The sequence below is a fragment of the Pseudonaja textilis genome, chromosome Z, assembly GCF_049901715.1.
Source record: "Pseudonaja textilis isolate UNSWEBS1 chromosome Z, rPseTex1.2, whole genome shotgun sequence".
In the NCBI taxonomy this organism is placed as follows: domain Eukaryota; kingdom Metazoa; phylum Chordata; class Lepidosauria; order Squamata; family Elapidae; genus Pseudonaja; species Pseudonaja textilis.
The window spans coordinates 101080963-101104186 of record NC_142008.1 but is presented as its reverse complement, the minus strand read 5'-3'; the positions used below and the strand labels follow the sequence as shown (position 1 = coordinate 101104186).

The 23224-nt window shown below is 37.4% G+C and overlaps 1 protein-coding gene across 2 annotated transcripts in view; it reads left to right on the top strand.

Annotated features, from left to right (window-relative positions):
- MPP3 (MAGUK p55 scaffold protein 3) overlaps window positions 1–23224 on the top strand; it is an 89162-nt gene that overhangs the window by 4638 nt on the left and 61300 nt on the right. Inside the window, exons 2-5 of one of the 2 annotated variants that reach the window (XM_026710835.2) lie at window positions 7926–8031; window positions 9817–9935; window positions 17713–17790; window positions 18710–18790. In XM_026710835.2, coding sequence (XP_026566620.1) covers window positions 8007–8031; window positions 9817–9935; window positions 17713–17790; window positions 18710–18790 — 303 coding nt within the window. In that variant the 5' untranslated portion in view covers window positions 7926–8006. The remainder of the gene's footprint in view (window positions 1–7925; window positions 8032–9816; window positions 9936–17712; window positions 17791–18709; window positions 18791–23224) is intronic. The other variant, XM_087917363.1, reaches the window with a different exon arrangement.

Below are 23224 nucleotides of genomic sequence, written 5' to 3'. Positions count from 1 at the left end.
TACATCAGTAAGCAGATGATCAAATAATAAATACATTGAATACTTATTTTGGACAATACAAAACACTGATTCTAAATAACATTCCACAAGTGGCAAACTTATGGGTTACGTTACTTTTTCCCAGCTAGGTTTGTATCTGCTTGAAAGTTGCAAATGTATATGCTCTGAAGTTGTAATTGCTGAAAAACTGCACACACCAAGGAAATGGCTTTGGCTAAGAAGAGGAAAAAGTGCTTTCTTGAAATTATAAAAGAGGCCCAGATTATCACGTTAAAAGTGCTAATATCACCTTTTTAAATGCTAATAACGAAGCCTAAGATATGAGGCAACAATGGAGAGGAGATAGGTGCTGTGTGTGGGGGAAATCTACCTTAATTTTGTGAATGTGACCACAAGGATAACGTAGTGGCCATAATCACAACAGGGTTGTAAGTAGCTTTTTTTGTTTTTTTGAGGCAGAGGGTCCATCATAATTTTGGATATTAACTTCAAGTGGTCGCTAAGCAAATGGTAATAAGTCAGGTACTATCACTAAATGAAGCAGTTTATGGATATGACAAAAGGATGGATAGTTTTCCAGGTACAGAAAGGTAAAATAAGATACAGAGAATGATATTGGTGGAAATTAAGTGTGCTGTTTTTCTTTTTTTCTTTTCCTGCTTGTTCTCTCCTTTCTGCTGGTTAGTTTTCTTGCCCTTTCTCTTTAAACCTGTCCCTGTAAATAGCTTGCTATTGTCCATTCACCTTCTCATTTTTTCAATCTTGCTTGGTTTATAACTAACTTTGTTTAGAAACCTAGAATGATCTTGACAAGATGGGCACCATAGAAGTTTAATAATACATTATGCTTGGTCCTCCATCTTTTCTCTCATAAAGGCAACACTTTTCGAGAGTTGAACTTCTCGGTCTCACTTATTCTCTGTCTCTGATTGTCTCTGTCTGAGACAGAGAAGTCCAACTCTCGAAAAGTGTTGCTGTAATGAGAGAAAAGATGGAGGTAGAATACCAAGCATAAGGTCATTGTGTCATTCCAGCTCTTCCCACTGCCTTTCGCAGGGGCCAATTTTATTTTTTAATCTGGTCCTTAAATAGAGCATGAGACCAGAAGTCTAGATTGGAGATGGGAAATATTTTTATTTATTTTTATTTGTCAATTGCTTACAAGATAATAGGTATAAGTAAAAACATAGTTATGAATACATGGATACATATAAGAAAAATTAAAAAAAAATAAAAGGAAACATTAGGACAGGGACGGTAGGCACATTAGTGCGCTTATGCACGCCCCCTACAGACCTCTTAGGAAAGGGGTGAGGTCAACAGTAGACAGTCTAAGGTTAAAGTTTTGGGGGTTTAGGGAAAAAACCCCACAGAGTCAGGTAGAGTATTCCCAATAAAAATTAAAAAAAAGTTGGCCCAAGAGTGTTGGGTTATCTTATCTTATGGCATCTTGGGCTTCTCGGTGGGGGCTTCCCTATTTTGGAATGCTCCTCCCACCTGAAATATGTAAATTGGTATAAATTACATCTTTTTTTAGTGTCTCTTGAAAGCTTAACTCTTTATCTAGGACACCCTTGGATAAATGGTTCTTTTTGCCCTACTAAATGATCTTCAGTTTTATTTATGTATACGATAATTTGTGTACTTGCAAGATTTCTTGGCCATCTTCCCTGAACCATTACCATTGCAGAATATGGTAATTTGAAGCATTTCTGTCCTGCTGATATATATTGCATGAACATTTTCCAACTGATGCAGATGGCCTCAAAGATAGCAAAGACTCAAACTGTAAAAGACCCTTTAGGTGGTGGCCAGCACTTTGAATTGAGCTGGTGGTTGCTGAAAGTACCGGTAATTATTGTTTAATTTGTTGTATATGTACTTACATTATTATTTTCAATTGTGGAATGTTTTAGGATGAGATTGCAGGGAAAACAATGCGTAAATATATCCAAATACTGTACCAACACAGCAGGATAATGAAAATATATCTGAGCTGCATTTGTAAACCCATTAAAGAAGGCATAAGCAAATAGTGTTGTACACATCATTTGAGTTGCACTTGCATCTGAGTCATGCTGCTTCAAAGCTTTGCTTAACTGTCCTGCTTGTGCATTGCTTTTTCCCCGCTGCTAATAGTACCAAGCCATCATTTGAAGGGAAAGTGTGATTGTAATATTTTGCAAAGCCATGGATTAGTTCACCAGATCTTTTTGGATAAGTTGCAATTGGCCAGATTCATAAAGATGCAAAGCTGTAAAGAATAATTGCCAACTGGCTTCAACACACAATAAAACAGGAGTCCCCAACCCTCCTGGTCTGTGGACCCACATTGGTCTGTGGCTTGCCAGTAACTGGGCCATGCAAACAAGGGAAGCCCTATCCGCACGATGCATGCAACATGCAAAATAATGCCCTCCCCATTTCGTGAAAAAAGCACTTTCACTATGGAACTGGTCCCTGGTGCCCAAAAGGTTGAGGGAGCTGCAACAAAGTCTTGAAAGGAGAATTGTTTCTGCAGACAAGGGATTATGCTTTTCGCTTTTGCTTTTTGTTTTTGCCTTTAAGGGCTGTAACACAGGGTTGTCTCTAAGAAGAGCATAGGGCTGACCTTAAAAGTACTTTTTTTTAACAGCTTGTGGTTTAGTAAATTAGATTTATTCAGCTAATTAAAAGCTTAGCTGATTTTTTTTTAAAAAAATACTTCTAATTGTACCATTTAATGTTTGCATTTTTCAATTTGGGGATGGATGAGGTAGATTGCATTGATACCCTGGTTAATTGGAGCATAAGAAGCAAGTCTTCTCCCAAGTCAGCCTATTTGTTCATCCTAACCCTTATTAGTTACTCAGTTGGCTGCAGCTTTCTGCAGCCTGAAGCAGAGGTCATTCATTTAATAGGCTATCTCGTTTTTAACGAGATGGCCAAGAAGACCTTCTGCCTGCAAGGCAAATGTGTTACTGTTAGTTCCCCGTCCACTGTTCCGGTTGCTTGCAATTTCATTTCAGCCAATGCTTTATAAGAGGTTGTTCGCAGTAACCTGTAACAATGCTCTCAAATCTTGGCTGCCAAAATCCAGGATGGCCAGTAGATAGCAAGCAGAAATCTCTTTGATAGAATTTTGGGGATGGCTTGAGTCTTAAACCTCAGATGTGGTAGCTATAGTCTTAATTTAAAAAAAAAAACAGCATGGAAATTATGTTGGAAATTATGTGTATCAAACTCAGGACCTTTTAAAGTTAGAATATCATGATGGAAAGAGTGAGGCTACAGAATTCCTGGATGTCTAGTTACATATTATAAATTTGACTCTGGCGGCCATGGATGTCTACGTAGGTGTGGGCATATTTGATTGTCCTGTGAAGCTAAGTTTGCAGTCATTTTTACTGTAGCAGTGTTCCTGATAAATTTGTTAGATCAAGATATATGTTGAGCATTTTACATATTCTAGGAAGGGAGTTCCATTGATCCTGTGGTGGAATGAAATTAAAATTTACAGAGGAATAATTTCCCCAAAGGTCTTCCCACTGTCATCCTGAATTGCAATGAGCTTTTCTCCCTTCCTGTATCTGGAGAGGCTTGGATTGTTGACCCAACAATATGGCCCTTTCCACTCTTGTTTCCACAAAGTTTTCACATAATCCTTCCCAGTTAGGTAGAGGTGAAATAAGTAGATGGAAGAAGGGGCTGTAAAAAGCAACCTTCCTACCTTTCTTTGTCACACAGGATGATGAATATTAGAAGGTAGAGTTCAGTGACTGTTGACCGAGGAATTTTGTCTAGAACGGTTGCATTTGCAACAACTGTAAGAACTGCTTATTTTAATAATGCTGGGAATTTTTTTTCCTGTGCAACATCCTGATTTTCAGAATAGGATGAAACTAGGATGATACTATCTAAGCATGGGGTGGAATTTGGATGAGCTTTCTGGGCTTTGAACTTAAGCAGAGCTTAGCTTGCTTTACTTGAATGGGATGCTCCTGGAGAATTCCTGGGTTAAAGGTTTCAATGGAAATATGAAAAACATTATTGGCAGTAGCGCACTCCTTCCACATTGTTGCAAAAATAAGAAGAAACTACATCTAGAACTACATGAATATATTCATAAAATCACTAGGGATCAAGTTTGAATCAAAAGAAGTTTTAAGATGGTCATCCCATCTCAAGCAGAATATGTTAGTATGGATAGCAAGTATCATGCTCAGCTTCAAAACATTGTTAATGCAACAGTAAAAGGTAATACCGGTAGTCTTGAATTATGATTAGTTGCTTAGCAACCAGTTGAGGTTATGGCAGATTGCCTCCTCTGCAAAGGGCCCAGCTTTGAGAATCCAATGTTGGGATCCTGCCATGGTCATGCAACCACATTTTGATGCTCAGCAAAAGACCCCATATTTATGGCGGTGTGCAGCACCCAATGGTCATGAGACTGTGGCTTGTGACATTTTTGCCATGAGAATTTACTTAAAGGTCATGGTTGCAAAGATACTTTTTCATCACCATTATAATTATGAATAGTCTATAAACGGGAGTGCTGCTAAACAAAAACTACCTGTACAAATGATTATCAGCCTTTCCTGACTTGGTACTCTCCCAATGTGTGGAGAGAATAAATCATAATAAGATTGGGGAAGGCCAGGTTACATGAAAATTTTCTCTCATGGAGTAAATGTAGACTTATCTGAAATCCCTGATGCTCTAGGGATTATACACTGCATGACTCTAGCAGAGAAAATTCAGAGAAATACACTAAGTTATTGAACTTTCCTACATGAGTTGCTTACAATTATACGATAAATATCTTAGGTTGATAGTCAGTGCTGGTGTTGTTGCCTCATCAAAGGATAGCCATCGATGCAATGTTTCATGGACAAGAGTGCAGCATAACAGTATTATTGTTAATTATTGTTCACCACCGCTACATTTTACATGTCCAGCTGTAGTGCATGCAGCATTCTAAACTGAAAACAGGGTAAACGGAATTTAATTACTGTGTTTCCGTAAGCATGCTATAGCCAAACCAAAGGAATTATATTATGACTCACAATCAAAGTCACACACGATGTTAAGACAGTGAGTGGCCAACAACATGATGAACCATAGACTACCCTGTCCCATTTTCACATAGTTTACAGTAATGTGTTGTACAGATCTAACTGATGAGAAGGCTGAGACATGAAAACAAACGTGCAGAACTTTCTTGTTTCACTTCATAAACTTCTGCACCGCATGTGGTTTTCTTAAAGTTCTGGCCAATTATCCCAAATGGATTTAACTAGTTATAGGAAAGAGTAGAGATTTTTTTTCTTCTGCAACAACTGGTAAGCACCCGTGATACCCCACCCTGTGCTCTAGAGTGACATGGGTGAAGAACACCCTATTGAAAAAGATAATATGAAGCAAATGGCGGGGGGGGAATAGTTCTTCAAGATGGTCAGGATCAATAATCAACCCAGGGGCCCAGCTAGCACAGCAGAAAGGGACAAAGTGGTGCAGAAGCATAGAAGTCAACAAATGGTACAGTTCTCTCATACTGTACAAAATGGTCCAGCTCCATATCCTTTGAGTTGCAACTATTTCTAGGTGAGCAGATAAGAAACTGAATCTTGAAGACAAGGACTTAAGAAAGAATATGGGCATGCTTCTGCAAGTGGTGGTTGTCCTTACCCAGAGATGGATTATCCTAGGTTTTTCAACACCCTTTTGTAGTCATGTCAACATTTTGATGAGATGTCATGAATTTGGATAGCGATTTCCAGGACAGCATGGTCTGGGTATGCATAAGCGCACAAACGTGCCTACCATCTATTGTTTCTTTTTTTTCTTATTCGTATCCATTTCATGTATTTATAACCATGTTTATACTTACACCTGTTATCTAATAATTGTTTGACAAAATGAAAAAATCAAAAAAATAAATGGTGCCTTAACACTTGCAGAGAGTCAAGGCTGTTATTTCATAAGCCCACCCCCCCAAATCTTATTCCCCTCCCAAATGGACTGATTTTTCCCATTAGGAAACATTAATGGACAAAAGTCTTAAATATTCCCCTATAGGTAAAGATTCCCCATGCACATATGTGCTAGTTGTTTCCGGTTCTAGAAGGTGGTGCTCATCTCCATTACAAAGCTGAAGAGTCAGCGCTGTCCGAAGATGTCTCTGTGATCATGTGGCCAGCATGATTAAGTGCTGAAGGCACACGGAACGCTGTTACCTTCCTACCAAAGTGGTCCCTGTTTTTCTACTTGCATTTTTACATGCTTTCGAACTGCTAGGCTGGCAAAAGCTGGGACAAGTAACTGGAGCTCAACTCTGTTACATGGTGCTAGGGATTCGAACTGCCCACCTTTCTGATCGATAAGCTCAGCATCTTAGCCACTGAGCCATCGTATCTCTCTATTCCCCTATCTGTACCCCCAAAATAGTTAAAAAGTTGGTCCTGCTTATTCCAGTCAGATCAGGTCATTACAGGACTAATAATTAAAGCATCAGACTATGAGCCAGGAGACTTTTGAATTCTAGTCCCACCTTAGACAGCTAGTTGACCTTGAGTCAGTCTATCTCTCTCAGATCAACTCATCTCACAGAGTTGTTGTGGGGAAAAATAGGAAAAGGAATGTGTGTTAGATCTGCTTGCTGTCTTGAGTTATTTGTATAAATAAAGAGAAATATATATTAATTTACATCCCCTGTGGACCTTGGAAACCAGAATTAAAAAGACAGCCAGCCTCTAAATGCAACAAGTCATTTATTTCTACGCACAGTGGTTTTCAAGTGACAATGGCTGACTTCACTTAAGATAGTAAATCAAAATGAAACTAATCACATTGTGGCTTAACAAAGTTGGTGTACCCAATCTGGGATAGCTTTAAATCCAGCTGAGCTTACTTCCACATAGCTGGGTGTGCATAGAATGCAGCCTACTTATTAGACAATATGTCTATTGCAATTTGCATTGCTTTCATCAGCTTTTTCAGTAAATATATGCTGAAGTGGGAAATGTCTTTTGGTTCAGTAGATGATGCTTAACTTACCAAATAGCAGGGGTCAAACATTGAAAAGGAAACTTTTTCCCTTCAATGATAAAGTGCAGTTTTTGGAAAGAATGCTCATGAAGAGCATTCTTTGTGCAGAGCAAAACATTGCCAACCAATGTGCTTTGTCTAAAAATTTGTAGACTACTCTGTTTTCCTAGACTATCCTGTTTGTCTAGAGAAAAACTGGAATATTTCACTGTTTTATTTTAAATTAACAACATTTTACTAACCCATAAATTGAAATTAATTCTGCTATGTTTTTGTTTTTTACGCAAGTCAATCCATGCTTTTTACACAAGCCAATCCATGAAGCGGGCTTGTTATGATATTACCAATGCTAGATGAAGAATAGAAAGATTGTGATTGGGTGCGTGTGCAGGGGGAGACTTTGGCAGTAGTTTCGGTTCGTATTTTTCAAACTCAGCAGCTTTAAGAAGAAGAATTCTGGGAGTTGAAATATACACTTCTTAAAGTTGCTCAGGGTTGAGAACCACTAGTTAAGATGAAAGCCTTGTTGGGCCAGGATTCCTTTGCATGATAGGACTGAAATGCTCCTGGAAGGGTCATGAAATTGCCTGTTTGTGTTAAGCTTTTTGATACCTGTGGATGTGGAATGTATTTATGTAATTGTGAGTTCAATTGGATTTATCCATATTTAATGCAGATCTTTCCACAATTATGTGAATGTCTTCTTTCTTTCAGTTTGGATCAATTTGTCTCTTTCTACCAATGATTATAAATAATTGCTCCAAACAGCAGAGGCAATGAAGCCATACAATAATCAAATTAGAAATAATCTATCTGTAATTGACTTTAGAAAGCAAGCATTTTAACATACTTTCAAATTGTCAAAAAACTAACAAGTGTTGTCTTTTCTTTGATTCCAGGCATTCTGTTGGTGTGGAAATTAGAGCTGTTGAAGGTGGATTGAACACGTGGATCTGTAGGTAGTGAGCAAGAAACATAACATGCCTGTCCTATCTGAAGATTCAGGTATTAGAATTTCTGATACCTTAATTATGATGTCATTCTTGGTTTATCTTTTAGAAAATGTGCTTTTCTATAACTATCTTACATAGAACTGAAGGTCCAGAAGCCTTTAAAGATAAGCCAGTTTCTAGTGCTATTTATTTACTGATCTGAACCCTTGCATTGGTTTAAAATAAGCTGATAATAAAAAACCAAAGCTAAAGTATCAACAATAAAAGGAAACCTAATCTCAGTAGACCAATATAAAATGGGAAAAAACAAACAAAAAGCTGTACCCTTTGGCCATTTTTTTTCCAGATTATAAGTCAGTTTTCCCTGATCTGGTGGTCCTGAGGTAAGGCTAGTACAACTAAATTGGGACAGAATTCCCAATGGATGTTTGGAAGATATAGTCACTCTAAATATATCAGATTTAGAGTTGTTATAGTCTTGGAAAGGGGAGTTATAGAAATTGACAATGTGGCCACATCTACCATGCCACTAGTTCCAAGTTTTTTCAAACTTGGAACTTTAAAATGTGTGAACTTCAACTCCCAGAATTCTGCAACCAGCCAAACTGGTTTGGGAATTCTGGGAATTGAAGTCCATAAATCTTGAAATTCTCAAGTTTGAAAAACTGCACCAGAGGATAACTGTTGACTTCCAGTGAAAAATAAATACATTCAATTTGATTTTGCTTTATGTGCTTTACTTTTTTATACAATATTTTAAAATGTTTATATTTTGGCATTGCATGGGATCACAAGACAGTGATGGCCCCAGCCCAGAAGTTACTAATATCTATTCTAAGAACAATGAAGTTCTGTCTTTCTCTTGACTCCAGTTTGCTTTTCCAGCTGATGTCCAGCATTCAAGGATGTACACGGTGCTTAAGGCTGGTTCTCCTTGAGATAAGTCACTTCAGAGGTGGTATTCAGCAGGTTCTGACCAGTTCTGGAGAACCGGTCGCGGAAATTTTGAGTAGTTCGGAGAATGGGCAAATACCACCTCTGACTGGAGATTTTACAGTATCCTTTCCCCTGCCATGCCCACCAAGCCACGCCCACAGAACCGGTGGTAAAATATTTTGAGTTATTCCCATTGTAAGAAGCCATTTGCACAGATTTGGAATAGTTTTCAAATAATCCTTTTTTTTCCTTCTTATCTGTTCGATTTTAACTCTGATCCTGCTGATGTGGAGCTCTGACCTTACAGTACATATACAAAAAAAATGGTGTAAAAATGATGATAATCAGATAAGTGAAGCAGCTACAATTGGATGCTAAAAGCAATCTTATATTCAGTGGAATAAATAAAAGTTGCACAACCTACAAAGAAAAGGATTTTTGAAAGCCTGGGTATCAAAATAACAGCAGAACATGCTAAGCAATTTTCCTGGAGAGATGGGACTCTCAGAGTAGGCCTCAGGATGGAAAGTACCTTTTCCATTTTCAGTGTTGTTGTTTGGCTGATGGGAAAGAGAGAGAAAAAAAGACAGAGAACAACCTAGCACCAGACTTGAACAGTCTTGTCCAATAAATTAAAATTTGAATTTGGAACTGGAATCTCCATCAGAAATGTGAAAAGTAAATTTTAAAGAATTCTGGGAGTTGAAGTCCAGACATTTTAAAGTTGTAAGTTTGAAGACATGCTTTAAGGGATTTATTCTTCCAATTTTCTGGCTTGAAGCTGGTATTTCAAAGTAATGTTATAAAGTCCTTCTTTGGGACAGATTAAACTTCTGTAAAATGCTATTTTACAATTTGACCATGGGCATTCTGACCAGTCCCTTTTATATTGATCCTTTAGGTTTGCATGAGACGCTTGCCCTCCTGACCTCACAGCTGAGGCCTGACTCCAATCATAAGGAGGAGATGGTATTCCTGAAAGACATTTTTAGTGAGAGAAGTCTCAGCTGCTTAATGAAAGTAAATATTTTTCTATAGAGAAAATCTTTCTGTTAGCTTCCTAGTTTTTCTCTTTGCCTAACATTCAAACTTGGGGCTCAAAACTGGACATTGTAATGTGTGAATATGCTCCAGGCCATGTTTCTGAGCACACATAAAGTTTTGTGAACACCCACAACATACATTCCATAGTTGCTCTAAGGTGCTTGGCTTGGCATACTTTGAGTTTTCACACAGGCTATGGCCTTTTGTTGGCTTATTAATAATAAAGATTTTACATAACCTAGAGTCCAGTGTATAATAAGAAAATGGTGGAAACTAAGACTGCCAGAATCTATCAAACTTTTAGAATATGGTGTTGCATTTTCTTTGTGGGCTATTGATCTTAATAAGCAAAATATGAGAAGGTGGTGATAGGAATCAAGATGGCAGCGATGACTATGCAATTAAGGTCCTCACATGATGTTCAAGTACTCAATTAAGCATCATGTGAGGGCACATACAGAAGACCTGGGCTTCAGTTATACAGCTGTTGCTATCTATTTGTGGGTGGTTGTTCTTTTTATCCCTACTCCATCCCTGTGGAAGCTTCCAATGACCCCTGGAGAAACAGCTTTGGTTGGTCTAAACTCTAAAGCTCTTCTGATGTTCTTAGGATATAATCGGTGAAAGCTCAGTAGTGCCTTTCCACTTCACAACATACAATTTCCTGCTTGAATGCACTGATTATATGCATTGGATTTGGAAATATTTGGAAAACAAAACATGTGATAATTCTTTGGTTTCTTGTGACCATGAATGGGAAATAACATTTTCTAAAGGGATGACGAATTGAAATCGTTTACAACAGCATGGACAAATTAAAAAAAAAGTGATGGGGAAGAAATCAATTTGGAAAGTTCTGCTTGAATAAAAGACTATGTCTGTTTAACTTTTCTTGTAAAATAAGAATACTTAATCCAATCTGATTGAAACTTGACAACCTCGATACTTGCTGGTATTTTTACCCCACACGCATGATAGAATTTCTGAAAATAACCTGTCAATTGGATGGAAAACATTTAAGTTGTAGCCATAGAAAGCTGGGTTTTAATTGAAAATAGTGAAACTTGGGCTCCTGAAAACAAATGCCTAATTCATGAATGAAAAGGAAAATGCAATTGAGAGGAATGAAATGTTAAGAAAAACTAGTCAATTGCTTTTTTTCGTATCATTCCTCTGGTTCTAATCACATAGATATTTTGTTAGCATATCAGACAGAATGAATGAAAGTTTGTCAGTGAAATAATTCCTAATTTTAAGGTGCTAATTAAACAGTGGGTTTAATGGCTAGAGGGAGGAGGGGATGTCTGTTAAGTGAGAGTGTCTGTTAAATCCAGTGGGCCTTTATGCATGCATGTTTTATGTATTTTATATGTTTTACATGGATGTAAACTGGCAAATGTATATAGGTAGTCCTCAGCTAGAGGCTACAATTATGGTTGAAAGTCATCATGTTTGTTAACTGGCCCATCACATGACACACCCCATATTACAACCTTTTTTGCAGCGGTGGTTAAGTGAACGAGGTGGTGATAAAGAGAAATGTGGGCCAGTTGCTGAGTTTTGAAAATGTGACCTTGTGACTGTAGGGGAGGGGTGGCCATTGGAACTTTTTCAGGATCTGTCATAATTTTGAATGGGGGCTAAGCCACCAGTCATAAGCCAAGGAATATCTGTATATAAAATGACTACCAGGATTTTATGCATGTGCACCAACATGCAGTATGGCTAGATTTTGTCTGTTTTGGCCAAGTTTGCTAAACAAGGTTTGTAAAATCAAAAGTTCACTGAAGTTGTTTACAAGGCTGTCATATTGCTAAAGAACTTTTAACTGTTTCATGGAATGGAAGAGTCTATACTATTCTCTCAACATAGATCTATAGTTCAGCATCCTGGTGAATTGGAGTTAAATATGCAAAGCAAAAACCACAATTTAGCTATAGAGGGGCAGCATTTTAGCCCACAAATAATTGTATAATTTCTGTTTTTAAACAAATTGGATCTTGCTGTAAATGAATCTATTTGTGAAAGTGCCTTTTTTCAAACAAACAAACAAGCAGACTGAATCTCTTTGAAATAAGCTTGATAATAAAGCTTGTGTTCAGGATCTTTGCTCACACTTTGAAAGGAAAGAAAACCACAAAAATATATAGATTTTTAGATTTGTTAATGTTATTTTTTGATAACATGGCCTACAAAGCTCTCTGCAGAACTTGGAGACCGTATTTTCAGTTAATAACAATGGACAGAAACACTTTAATTCAAAAGAAATACAAGTACATGAATTCTATTTCTGAAGCAATGAATGCCTAGTGTTGATATTTATACTGTACCAACAGTGAATAGCTCTCCTTTAAAAAATTCTTTGGGATGAGTTATGAATGATGCATTGTTACAGGAGATGTCAATTTTTTCAAACTATTAATCAATTTGGAATCAGAAAGTATGCTGCGGATTTCCTGCAAAACAGTAGTCATAGCATGGGATTCACAAGATGATTGCTATATTTGGTTGTTGTCAATCAGAGAATACCCAGAAGGCAACTTGTTGTGTCTTAACCATGATCAGTCTGGCTAAGTAATTGTGTGCAACCTTCTGGGGACTATTGTATACTGCACCAACAGTGCATAGTTCTCTTTTAAGAATCTTATAATTCTTTGTATAGTCCCCAGAAGCCAAGTTATGTATTTGTTCAAAATATTAACTTCATGGCATGCCCAAGAAATGCCCAGGGAAGAGACTGAGCAACTAGTAAGAAATCAAAGAGCGTAGTATGTAGAGTTCAAGGAATGTAATCAATATTCAAAGAATAGAATGGGATTGGCAAAATGGGATTGGAAAAATGCTTGACCAAATGTTTAGCTCCCTGATTGGCATACATAAGATTACAGTCTGATAGAAAAACTGGAAACTTTGACACACAATTCTTTTGATAAGGAGTCAAGGTGCCCAATCTTTTGTATAGATATTTGGTTTTCAAATGGCTGCAGTTCAAAAAGTGGTCAGAGAATGGGGGGGGGACGGAACTGGTGTCTCAGTGGTACAGCATGTGATCTTGAAGCTCCAAGATCGCCCCTGATATCTCCATTGCAGGACGGTCCCACCTGACCTAAACTGTCCTGTAGAGATGGTGATTAAGGAAGGCACATCCTGTCGATCCCAGGGACATCACAAAGTCCCTGGTTGATCCAGGAAAAGCCCCTTTTGCCAGCGGCAGAGAGACAGACTTTCAAGCTGTTGAAGCTGGGACAGCTCTGGAACAGAAGAGATCGGAAAGAAAGTGTGTCAGTTTGGTGAGATGAACTTTTACTTATTATTTCTTGGAGAGAACACCCTGAAAAAATTAAAGTGGACTAAAAGTGAAGAGAAAAGAATTTAAGTGGCGTGATTAATTGTCAAAGTGAAAGTTTTTTTCTTTTTTCCCTTTTTATTGCAACTTTGAATTTGGCAAAGATGTTTAACTTTAAGCTGGACTGGTACTTTTTAATCTTTTTATTTTTGTTTGTATTTCTTTCTCCCCTTTTTAAACAACCCTTTTGAAAATCCCTTTTTGACTAACAAGCACTTGGGCAGATCATAATCCAGTGTCAGTTATTTGGAAAGGATACAAGAGGAGATCTAGATGGACTTTAAGTAATACGATACTGAAAGAAAAAGACTTTAAATAGAATATAGAGAAAGAACTTATTTTCTTCTTCAAAGAAAATAGAAAAGAGGATACATCTTTACAGAATCTCTGGGACATGATGAAGGCCTACACAAGAGGCTTGATAATAGATTATACTAGGAGAAGAAACATAAAACAGAAAGAGACATTTAAGACATTAGAGGATGACTATAAAAGACTGGAAAAAGATTTATAGATGTTCCCACAAAAAAGACATTAAAAATAAAATGGATATAATTAAACATAAAATGGGACTAATGGAAAAAAGGAATTAGCACAAAAAATTAAAAATGCTAAACAGAATTGCTTTGAAGATGCAAATAAACCAGGCAGATGGCTAGCTTATAAACTGAGAAAGGAAAGAGAAGCAAGAAGAATTAGTCAAATGATAAATAAAGAAGGACAGGTTTGCTATGGAAATGAGGAGAAGAAAAAAATATACAAGACTACTACGGAAAACTGTACTTTCAAGAGAATAGTCAAGAAGAAAAAGTTAAACAATATCTTCAGAAAGCAAACCTACCTCAGATACCCAAAAACATTGAAACAATGTTAGAAAGAAGTATAACAATGATGAAATTAACAGAAGCCTTAAAAAAACATAATGTTGGGAAAGCACCAGGTCCAGATGGTTTGCCAGTGGAATTTTACAAGACTTTTTAGGAAATATTGAATCTTCATCTTTTAGAACTTATGAATGAAGTTATGTTAAAGAAAAGGATACCAAAACATGGTGAGAAGCATGCATTACACTAATACCGAAGGAAGGTACAGACCTACAGCAAGTTAAAAATTATAGACCTATATCTTTATTGAACTCAACTATAAAATCTTTGCTTCAATTCTGGCAGAAAGACTAAAAAGATACTTAAATAATTTTATTCATACTGATCAAAATGGATTTCTCCCAAAGAGACAAATCAAAGACAATGTGAGAATCATTTTGGATACTCTGGAATATTATGAAGCAACCCTGACAAGCAAATGGCCTTGATGTTTCTAGATGCTCAAAAAGCCTTCGACAATGTGAGTTGGCGATTTATTTTAGTGCAATTGATACAAATGGGCTTTGGTAAGAAATTTATCCAAGCCATTGGAACAATATACCATGAACAAACTGCAAAGGTGATGGTGAATGGAGAATTAACAGAATCCATAGATATAAGAAAAGGGACAAGGCAAGGCCTCATTGTCGCCTCTGCTGTTTGTGTTAACATTGTAAGTCTTGAATAGGAATATCAGAGAAGAAAAAGAAATAAAAGGAATGAAAATTAAAAAGGAGTATAAATTGCAAGCTTTTGCAGATGACCTGGTATTTTTATTAGAAGACCCATTGGAAACAGCACTCAAATTAATAGAAAAAATAGAAGAATATGGAAAAGTAGCAGGTTTGAGAATAAACAAAGACAAAACAAAGATATTAACAAAGAATATATTAGCAAGACGAAAGAAAGAGTTGGAAGAAATTTTAAAAATACAGGTCACGAACAAGGTTAAATATTTAGGGATTCATATTACATCAAGATGTAGTACGCTGAAGGAAGGTAACTATGTTAAACTCAAACAGCAGATTGCAACAGATTTGATGAAATGGGAAAAATTGCAAATATCATTAATTGGGAGAATATCCACAATTAAGATGAATATATTGCCTAGAGTTTTATATTTATTCCAGACAATTCCTATTCAGTTAGGGAAAGAGTTTTTTGAAGATTTAAATAGAATTGTGTTGAAATATATTTGGCAGGGTAAAAAAGCAAGAATAAAATTAAAACTGTTACAAGATGCAAGAACAAGAGGAGGGTTTGCCTTGCCCAACTGGGAGCTATATTACCAGGCGACAAGTTTGATGTGGGTAAAGGAATGGATAACAGTAAGGAACAGTAAGGAACAGTAGATTATTGACTTTAGAAGGCCATGACTTGCTGCTGGGATGGCATGCCTTTCTCTGGTATAAGGGGACTAAAATACAGGGGTATTTCAGAAGACATTATATTCGTGAGGCATTGTTTTTGAACTGGGAGAAGATAAAAAGATTCCAACATGGCTTTCAACTATTGAAGCTTTTTCTTATCCAATAATATATAAAAAGGAACAAACAGATATGGGGAGATATTGAATGAAAAGGGTCTATACAAGAGTTGGAAGAACAAGGTGTAAAAATCAATTGGTTTTCATATTTGCAAATACAATCTAGGTTTGATAAAGACTCTAAGGTAGAAGGTATTTATGACAAGTTGACTGAATTAGATAAAAATTTAATGAAAAGGTAATTAAAAACATTATGGACATCTATTAGAATTTAAATTGGAGGAGGAACAAGTCAAAGAAATGATGATTGCTTGGGGGAAAAATTTTGGATATGGGATTGATTTAGAGAAATGGCAAAAATTGTGGTCTCAAAATTATAAAATGACAATGTCAACTGCATATAAAGAAAATTTGTATAAGATGTTTTACAGGTGGCACTTACCCCTGACAAGACTTGCGACAATGTTTAAGAATAAATCAGATAAACGCTGGAAATGTCATCAGATACCTGGTTCATATTACCATATGTGGTGGACATGTTCAGACATGAAGAAATATTGGACTAAAATCCACACATGGTTGGAGAAAATGATAAAACAACATATAGACTTTAAACCAGAGATCTTTTTATTGGGAGTCATACTGGACAAATACAATAAAGAACTGAAATATTTGATTGTAAATGTTTTAAGAGCGGCTAGAATTGTATTTGTGAAGAACTAGAAAAATGACAAAACACCTATGCAGGAGGAAGTTATCAAAAAAATTATGGACTGTGCTGAAATGAGTAAACGGACATTTGAAATTAGAGAACAAGAAGACAAGAAATTTTATATGATATGGGATTTGTTTTACCAATGGTTGGATAAAAAGGCATGGTAATGTAATAGATTAGATAATTCTGTGATAGAAATTTAAAAGGCTGATATAAAACATAATATATATATATATAACCACTGGTTGAAAGTATAACACAAATTTTAAGGTTAAACTTGGAACATCTCGTATAAAATGATGGAATAAATAGTTTAGTCATGGATAATTAATAACTGATAAATATATAAGCATATGTTAGTTTGACAATGTGAAGACTGATATAAATTGTGAGTAAATGATTACAAAAGGATAGCACTAAAGATGTGTAACCAACTGACACACTGTATGTATATAAAATGGAAGATGGTTTTATGTTTTTATGTTTGTTTTTAAAAATAAAAAATTTGAAGAAAAAGTGATCAGAATTGTGGAAAAGGTAGAATGAGAATTTCATTTGAGTGAATTTTAACAACATTTATTTAAGCCTAACTAAAATTAAATACAATTAATTAACTAATTATTATTACGTATTACATTATAATTATACATTATATTCTAATGACATTTATATATTATTATATATACAGTATTACAATTGCTATTCAATATTATTTGTTGGCCTAAACTGAATTAATAAGGAATTCAAAACCATTAATATGCAATTCCTTACGTGTTACTGTATTACTTTTAAAAATCACAAATAAATAAATACATGGTAACTCATAACTCATGAAGAAACTTTGGGGTGCTGGAGGATTGCTCACACCATAAAATATTTGGCTTTGGGGACAGAATAATGATTTTTCTTGTTTTCAAAGAGACACGGAGTCATAGAGAGGAGATCCTCTCCCCTCTCCTATAACTTCTGGCCAGCCTGGCATCTGTTGCTTTCCCGCCTAAAGGGTATTTATTTTGCAGCCTGCCATCTCAGCCCTCAAGCATCCTGTGCTATGAAAATAAAAATGGCAAAAGCCATCAGGCAGCAGATGCTGCTATAGCCACACAGATTTTTTTTTTAAAAAAACCCTGTTATGTTCTAGCTACCATATAGATTCTCAAACTGATTGTCTGAGATTAAAATGAGAAATTGAGCAAGCTTTTCTTTTCCAGAGTCTCTACATGTTGGATATTTCACTTGGTTGAAATAAATCATTGTCTTGAAAGGATCAGTTTCTTAGATAGCTCCGACAACTGGATGTTTGTATGTGTGTGCCTGTGTATATTGTCTGTTCTCTGTTTCAGATTCATGAAAAATTGTGCCATTATGAACAACACAGTCCGGTCCCAGTACTGCATAGTGCCTCTGCTCTTGCTGAAGATGTAAGTTCAACTGGGAAAGGGCAAAGAGAAGGAAACGGAAGGAAAAGTTGTCTTTAATTTGCCATTTTTTCCCTCTGAACTCCAATTTTCACTGTAGTGTTAAACCTGCCAGAGCTGAGAAACATTACTTTAGAGATAGCTGTGGGGTGGCAGGATAAATATTTAGGTGAGGATAAAGCTGTCCTTTATGGATCTCAAGGATGAACCCAACCATCTTCAGTTCACTTATGCCTTCTTTTAGGCAGGGGAGCCTTGGGCTGGCCTTGCCAACCCACGAAGCAAAGCACTGGGCTACACCATAACCCACCAGTTTAATAGCGGTACGTAGTCTGGATTCCCAAAGAAGGAGGGGAGGGTGTTCCAAAGGAGCAAAAGACAGAGAAATTTAGGTAGTTTGTGTGAGAAAGAGTTAAAATAGCTTTTCCTTAGGAGTTCTGAAATAGTATATGTTTAATGGAGTAAGCAGTCTGCTTTAGTTTGGCAAAATCTCTGTAGATGAGGGACAATAAAGGAAACGGCTTAGAAGAACCCCAGTATGTGATTCTTGGTTTTTGGAGTTTGGCATTTTTAGAATATCAGTGAAACGTTTATAAATGGAGATTGCTAGAAGTAATTGCTTTATTGCAGTAGGCCTGCTTCCAACATTTGGTACAAGTCAGCTCCATTGTGTTTCTGTGGTTCTTTTTAATTCTGTGTAGGTTTATACGATGAGATGAGGGTTGCACTAAAAGACCTCCCAGGTTCTTTCCAGCTCTGTTATTCTATAATTCTGATACATTCCAGGACTTCTTCTCTGGACATATGACCTTTTCTAGAGTGTGATCCTAAAATTACCAAACAAATCACTGGAAGTATAATCAGAAAAGCCTTGGTTGTCTGTGTGTGAATTTCTCTCTTCCCTCTTTTTCTTTTCATTAAGGTGATGGAAGAACTGCAGACTGCACCGATGAATAATGATGAAAAGGAACTGTTTCAGCTACTCTCCACTCCTCATCTCAGGGTAAGAGGCTTCCTTATCTGTAGCTCAAGGAAGGGCTGCTGGTGCAAGCATTCAGATCCTTTGGGTATTGTGAGTGGGAACTGTGGCTTTAGTCATCTTCTTTTTACCCATTTTAGACATTTGCCATCACTTACGTAAAAGGCTAAAACTGATTCCTGCTGCACAATTTCACAGGATTTTCAGAAGATTTTTTTTTCCTTTCCTCTGCATGCTGTAAGGATGGGATTGCTTGTCAGTGAGAATGGATAAAGAATAAAATGTTTACAGTATTCAGCCATGAAGAAATCAAGAATTTGTTTGGAATTAATATTTGGCACAAGGGGTCTCCAACCTTGGCAAATTTAAGACCTGTGAACTTCAACTCCCAGAATTCTGGGAGTTGAAGTCCACAAGTCTTAAAGTTGCCAAGGTTGGAGATCCCTGATTTGGTACATAGTAGGAGCACCAAAGGACTGGTTGAAAAAGATAATTATGCTCAAGGTCTATTTTGTTATGAATATCAGATCAGATGCAAAAATGACTACAAGAGGGTAGCATAGAGACACTGAAACATCTAATTCTTTGCTGACAACCATCCATCCATCCATCCATCCATCCATCCATCCTTCTGTCAAATAGATCAGAGGTCCCCAATCCTTGGTCATAGCCCGGTACTAGGTTCTGGCCATGCAAGCAGTGGGCCAGAAACCACCATCTCTTCCCCAGCTCCACCACCAGTAGTCAACAGAGCCAGAAAGGATGGAGACCACTGAAATAGACCAAGCGTGGAAACCAAAGGCATGCAAACTAATATTACTTTTATTATAAATTTTTATTAACGGAATCAAGCAAGTCTGAATGTGCTTCTCCTTTCCTTCCTCCCTGTTTCCCTTTTTCTTCATGAGAAGTAGGGACCTTCGTGTCTAAGGTGCTTACTCAAATTACATTTCTGGCCTGAACTCCGATTTCTTTTAACTTGCTGTTGTCTTGGTTGCAGGTCTTCCTCTTGTTCGTCCAGATGTTTTCTTATGCCCATTATATGTTCCCATTTTTATGGTGGGGAAATTATTTCTAGAGTAAAAGGGTGCCATTACCCTGCTCTCAAGTGACTTCCATCTTTAATCATATTAACTTTTTCCAATGAAAAGGAGGAATCAACAGGTTAGATGATTGATCCTGTTTACTCCAGGTATCCCTTCGACCCCTATATGGGATCTGCGGGTATTACGTCTGAGAAAGCTACTTCTTTTTTTCAATTTGGGGAGCTAGAGAGTCCCTTAGAGGGAGAAATTGCCCCCTTAAACTTTGAGGCTTAAGTTGTGCAGATTCAAGTCGGAGCCAGTGGCAGTAGTTGCATTAATATGTAATAATTACTCAATTTCAAGGCTATAGTTCATCATTCCAGGAATCCATTAATTTGTACTGCGGGTGTGAGAAAGAGACTGACCAGGTTACAGGTAGTCTTTGACTTACAACCCTTTATTTAGTGACTGTTCAAGGTTGCAATAGCACTGAAAAAAGTGACCTATGACCATTTTTCACACTTATGAGCATTGCAGCATGCTCATGATTCAAGTGATCAAAATTCTGACCCTTGGCAATTAACATATATTTATGATGGTTGTAATATCCAGGGGTCGTGTGATTGGGACCCTCTGACAAGCAAAATCAGTGGGGAAACCAGATTCACTTAACAACTGAAAAACTGCAGTGATTCACTTTAACAACTGTGGCAAGAAAAGTCATAAAATGGGGCAAAACTTACTTAACCATTGTCTTGCTTAGCCCACAGAAATTTTGGACTCCGTTGTGGTCATAAGTTGAGGACTACCTCATTTGCACCTTTTTTTGGCAGCAGAAAATCAACTGATGGTTGTGTGGTTTCATTCTTAATTTGCTACCCTGTTCTCAGTGAGATTTCTGCCCAGTACGTCCATTTTGTACGTTAACACCCCCCCCCCACCTTTGGAACATTTGGCTTAATTTTAAGGGGTTCAAGGTTTTTAAGGATGCTTTATGCTTTTGTAAGCCGTAAGGTATCAGTTGTACTCCCCAAACATCTTCCCAATTCTCCAAAATAAAGATGGATCTGAACCGTTCAGCTGCATTCACTTTTGAAACATGCAAATGCTTCAATGGGATGGAGTGAGGAATATCCCAATAGGTTCAGGTTGCCCATCCCTCCCAAGAAAACCAAGACACAGGCCGGCTAGGAAATTTGGGCTGTTGAAGTCATCCATGTTAGAGTTGCTAAGGTTCTAGCTGCAGTTGCCCGAAATGGCTGCTTCACTTTGGCTAATAGTAGGGCTAGACATAAGAAGAGAGGAGTAGAGAGCAACTTGGAAGTTTGGGCCTGTAGGCCATAGGAAGTTTGTGTTGGGGAAAATAACAATGGGCAGTGCCTGACACTAGAAAGATGACAACATTTAGCCCAGGCAAACATTCAGAAGGATGTTCCAGAGAGGAAGCCGGCCTTGTCATCATAAGATCTTCCTCTAGCTACCCAACTCTACACCATGGGCAAGGAGTCATGCGCTGGGAGCTTTCTCAGGGTTTGCTCCCAGGCACCAGAATCCATGTGTGGGATTCTTCCCTTTTTATGGCACGTGACAATGTGTACAAAAAAGGCAGAACTGAATTGCAACACGGCATCTGCTATCTTGCCCTTTTGAAATTCCCCCCCTCCGCGCACCACATGGTTGCTTCCAAATGTTGGAGGTCTGTCCTACAGATCTGATTATCTGTATTCCTGCTGATTCTCTATTGGTGAGCAAAACAGTATTTAGGAATTTATGACTGCATGCTCAGGCAATATCTTGCTACTCATTTTAAAGCCATTGTGCCTGGGAATTCCCACCCGCCCTTCAAGAAATGCTTTTTAATGCTCCTTAAGATTAATGGGTAATTTTATCCTGAATTCTGCAAAATAGTTATCCCCTAAGGTTTTCATTCTGTGTCTTTAATATCTTGCATGGTAGAAAAGTAGAATAAAGCTTTTAATAATTTACCCTACTTCCAAAGATGAATAGGGAAAGGAGGGTTGATGGACACCAAAGCTTTTTTTTTTTAGCATAAAAAGCACTTTGTGCATGCTCAGGTGATAAGAACTGAAAGCTGCTAAGCTTTCAGGTTTTTTGGTTCTTTGCTAACTTGCCATTTTACTTACCTTCTCCTGCAACCTTGTTGATGTTTATTTAAGCACTTTGCTTCTTAGATCCAAATTCTTCTCTAGTAGCAGAAATAGTTGTTCCCTCTTGTTATCGTATCAGAACTTTATTCTCCCATTCTGGAAGGGAATCATTTACTTCCCTTCCCATTAGATTTGAATATTCAGATAATAAACAGGATTTTAATGAGAGTGTTTTAATAACTTTGACTGACTAAGAAACTGAAGACAAAGGCATTCGAATTGCAGAGGTCTATTATAAATTCAGAACCTACTAGTTTAAAAGAAAGCCTGTGCACAAAAGAATTGAAGATTAAAAGATATTACATTTAATACACCCAGTGTAGACTTCTCCACTTGGCTGGGGATGGGAGTGGGTGGCAAACATATGTAATTATGCAGCTGTATTTATGTAAAATATAAAAAGTATATGTTTACATGAGACACATAAACTGCAAAAAATGGGTGTCCTGGGGTTCATAAGCCACAGGCAGTCCACAGCATCCGGGGGGGCGGGGAGGACCAGCTCCTTTGACCCTTTTCTTTGGCTTTTAGTGCTTTTTAAGAGAAAAGAGGCATTTGAGCCAACCAGTCAGGGAACAGAGAACTATTTCAGGTCACGACAATAGAAAAATTTGAGAAGTCCTGTTAACTAATCTGCTAAAAATAAATGTCGGTTTAAAACCTTGGAACATGCGTACTGAATAGAGAGGAGAAGGTACTTAGCTTCTGTAGGGGAAGATCTTCATCCTGAATGGGGATTATTACATTTGTAATGAATTTTGTTTATATATCTAAGCCTGGTTCTAGTTTAACCCTCATGAAGGTGCTTTTGTCCCCCTCCCTGAGACAGAAGGAAACTATCGCTTCTGAAAATGCTGCCCACATGGCAGTCTGTTTACTGTACCTCTGCCTTGAGGCTGGAAGAGCTACTGCAACACGTGTTATTTTCTATGCGGTGAAGGACTCTGCAGGCGGTGCTTTGAGGCAGAAGAGAAACTTGCAAGCTGCTTTGAAGCAGACAAGGAAATCCGAAGTTCTGAGTTGTAAAAAAGCAGAAAGCCACATCATCTCCCGTTGCAAGCACGGGAGGGGGTGGGATTCAAATTTTTTAACAACTGGTTCTGTGGGCGTAGCTTAGTTGGTGGGCATGGCCAACTCAACATCACTCACATCGAGGCACGCATCTCCTCGCTGGCCTCATGACTGTGGGGATGCTGCAACAGTTGTAAGTGTGAAAAATGGTCATAAGTCACTTTTTCAGTGCCATTGTAACTTTGAATGGTCAC